Here is a 2084-nt window from a genome sequence, read left to right as displayed (position 1 = left end):
GTAGCCCATGTTTCACTACCATATAACATTGCAGGCAGAACTGCACTGTTAATGAGGTTGGCGCGGGTGGTCCTGTCCAACCTTCCCTTGAGCACATCCCTTATGCCATTGAACGCCTTCCATCCGGCCCTTACTCTCCGTGAGATCTCCTTTTTGATATCCCGGCACATATTTACTTCCTGTCCCAGGTAGACATATTCTCTCACCTCCTCTATTTCATCACTGCCGATCACCATTCGACCTGTTGGTACGTTGTCTGACCGCATGAACTTTGTTTTCATGCGGTTCATCTTGAGACCTACTGCAGAACTTTTGATGTCGAGCTCCGTCAGCATGGTCTGAAGCTGATCCATGTTTTCAGCGATGAGTACGATGTCGTCAGCGAAATGGAGGTGAGTGAGGAGCTCACCATTGATGTTGACATCACCTTGCCATTCGATGCCTCTGATGATCTGTTTGAGACATGCAGTGAAAAGTTTTGGGGAGATTGTATCTCCTTTCTTCACTCCCTTCTCGACCGGCACTCGTATGGGTGATGACAGTAGAGCTATGTCGGTGGTGCATCCGGAATTTGCCTCTCTGAGCAGCTGCACATATTGCGCTTCGATTCCTTGCCTCTGCAGCGAGTTCAGCACTGCATTGGTTTCGACGCTATCGAAGGCCTTCTCATAATCTACAAACGCAACGCAAAGTGGCAGCTTGTACGCATTTACTCGCTTAAGCTGTAGTTCTTCCGGAAGCCTGCTTGCTCCCTCGGTTGTTGTTCGTCGAGACGACGTGACAACCTGTTCAGAATTATCTTCGTGAACAGCTTGTACACGTGAGACAGCAGGCATATGGGTCGGTAGTTCTTTAGATCTTCTCTGTCGCCCTTCTTATACAGCAGGATGGTATTTGACTCTTTCCACTGCGAGGGAATTCTTCCCTCGTCTAGATAGTGCGTAAATCGCTCATCGGGGATTTTCCAGAGCTGCTCTCTGCCTGACTTTAGCACCTCCGATGTTGTACCGTCTTTCCCTGGAGCCTTTCCGTTTTTCATCGAGCCGATGGCTCTTTCAACCTCACTGACAAGGATAGGTGGCACGTTTTCTTCCTGTTGGAGTGGTGGTAACGGCTGGACATTTCTGGTAGACTTAAAGAGCTTGGTGTAGAAGTCTTCACAAACTTTTTCCATCTCGCTCTTCTCCTTGACCGGTATTCCATCTGTATTTTTCAGGGCCGTCACCTCCGATCTATATAGTACCATGTCCCTCTTGCATTTCTTGAGGCTCTTCTTTTCCTCTGCGGCCTTCAAGAGCTTCTCCATCCGGTGTGCCTCAAAGTCTTTCTTTAGTTGCTGACGAATCACTCTGCTGAGAATGGAATATTCAAGGTGATCTTCAATAGTCCCCTTCATATTTTTCCTCTTCTCGAGTAACTTCGTAGTTTCTTCCGAGATTCTTCCCTTCTTTTCTCTTAGGCATACACCCTTAGCTTTCCTTAAACACTCTTTCAGTTTCCCTATCAGTGAGTTGTAGTCATCGTCTATGTCGTCTCCTTGGCACCAGTCTTCCTGCATGATGGCTTCCTGCAGCTTTGCTTCGTTGTAGACTCGGACACGTTTTCCCTTCGACGCCAAATATAACGCCATCTTCTCCCTCTTCTCGTCGATGACGACCCTCGCCCTTACCAGACGATGATCGCTGCCGGTGTTGAATGGCGTCACGACGGAGACGTCATGCAATATGCGTCGCTTATCAACCAGGATGTAGTCGATCTCGCTTCGGTGCTTAGAGTTCGGCGATATCCAAGTCCATCTCATCCTCTCCCTCTTCCTGAATGTAGAGCAAGTATAGATGGGCTGGACACGTCGCCCGGCTCACCGATAATCGGTGGACGCACGCAGTTGTCGAGTGGTACCCGCGTGAGCGGAAAAGACCACCCGGAAGACCTCCACGACGGTGGAGTGACGATTTCAAGAGGACGATTGGGATCACGTGGATGAGAAAGGCGCGATCCAGAGAGTAGTGGACAGCATGCTGTGACCAGCGGTGTCAAATGGACGCCTGACGGACTGGTCGGTCAAAGTGATCAAAGTGATATAT

The 2084-nt window shown here is 49.4% G+C and overlaps 1 protein-coding gene across 1 annotated transcript; it reads right to left on the bottom strand.

Moving 5' to 3' along the window:
- Window positions 1–709: 709 nt before the first annotated feature.
- LOC115230902 lies at window positions 710–1630 on the bottom strand. The gene has a single exon (XM_029801009.1). The coding sequence runs from the start codon at window positions 1628–1630 to the stop codon at window positions 710–712; it is 921 nt and encodes a 306-aa protein (XP_029656869.1).
- Between the last annotated feature and the right edge of the window lie 454 nt (window positions 1631–2084).

The sequence above is a fragment of the Octopus sinensis genome, unplaced genomic scaffold (assembly GCF_006345805.1).
Source record: "Octopus sinensis unplaced genomic scaffold, ASM634580v1 Contig16740, whole genome shotgun sequence".
Classification (NCBI taxonomy): domain Eukaryota; kingdom Metazoa; phylum Mollusca; class Cephalopoda; order Octopoda; family Octopodidae; genus Octopus; species Octopus sinensis.
Note: the sequence above shows the minus strand (reverse complement) of the source record. Positions and strands in the feature narration are given on the sequence as shown.

Coding starts and splice junctions, on each gene's coding strand:
- LOC115230902 (XM_029801009.1), bottom strand. CDS start 1,630: ATGGCGTTATATTTGGCGTCGAAGGGAAAACGTGTCCGAGTCTACAAC.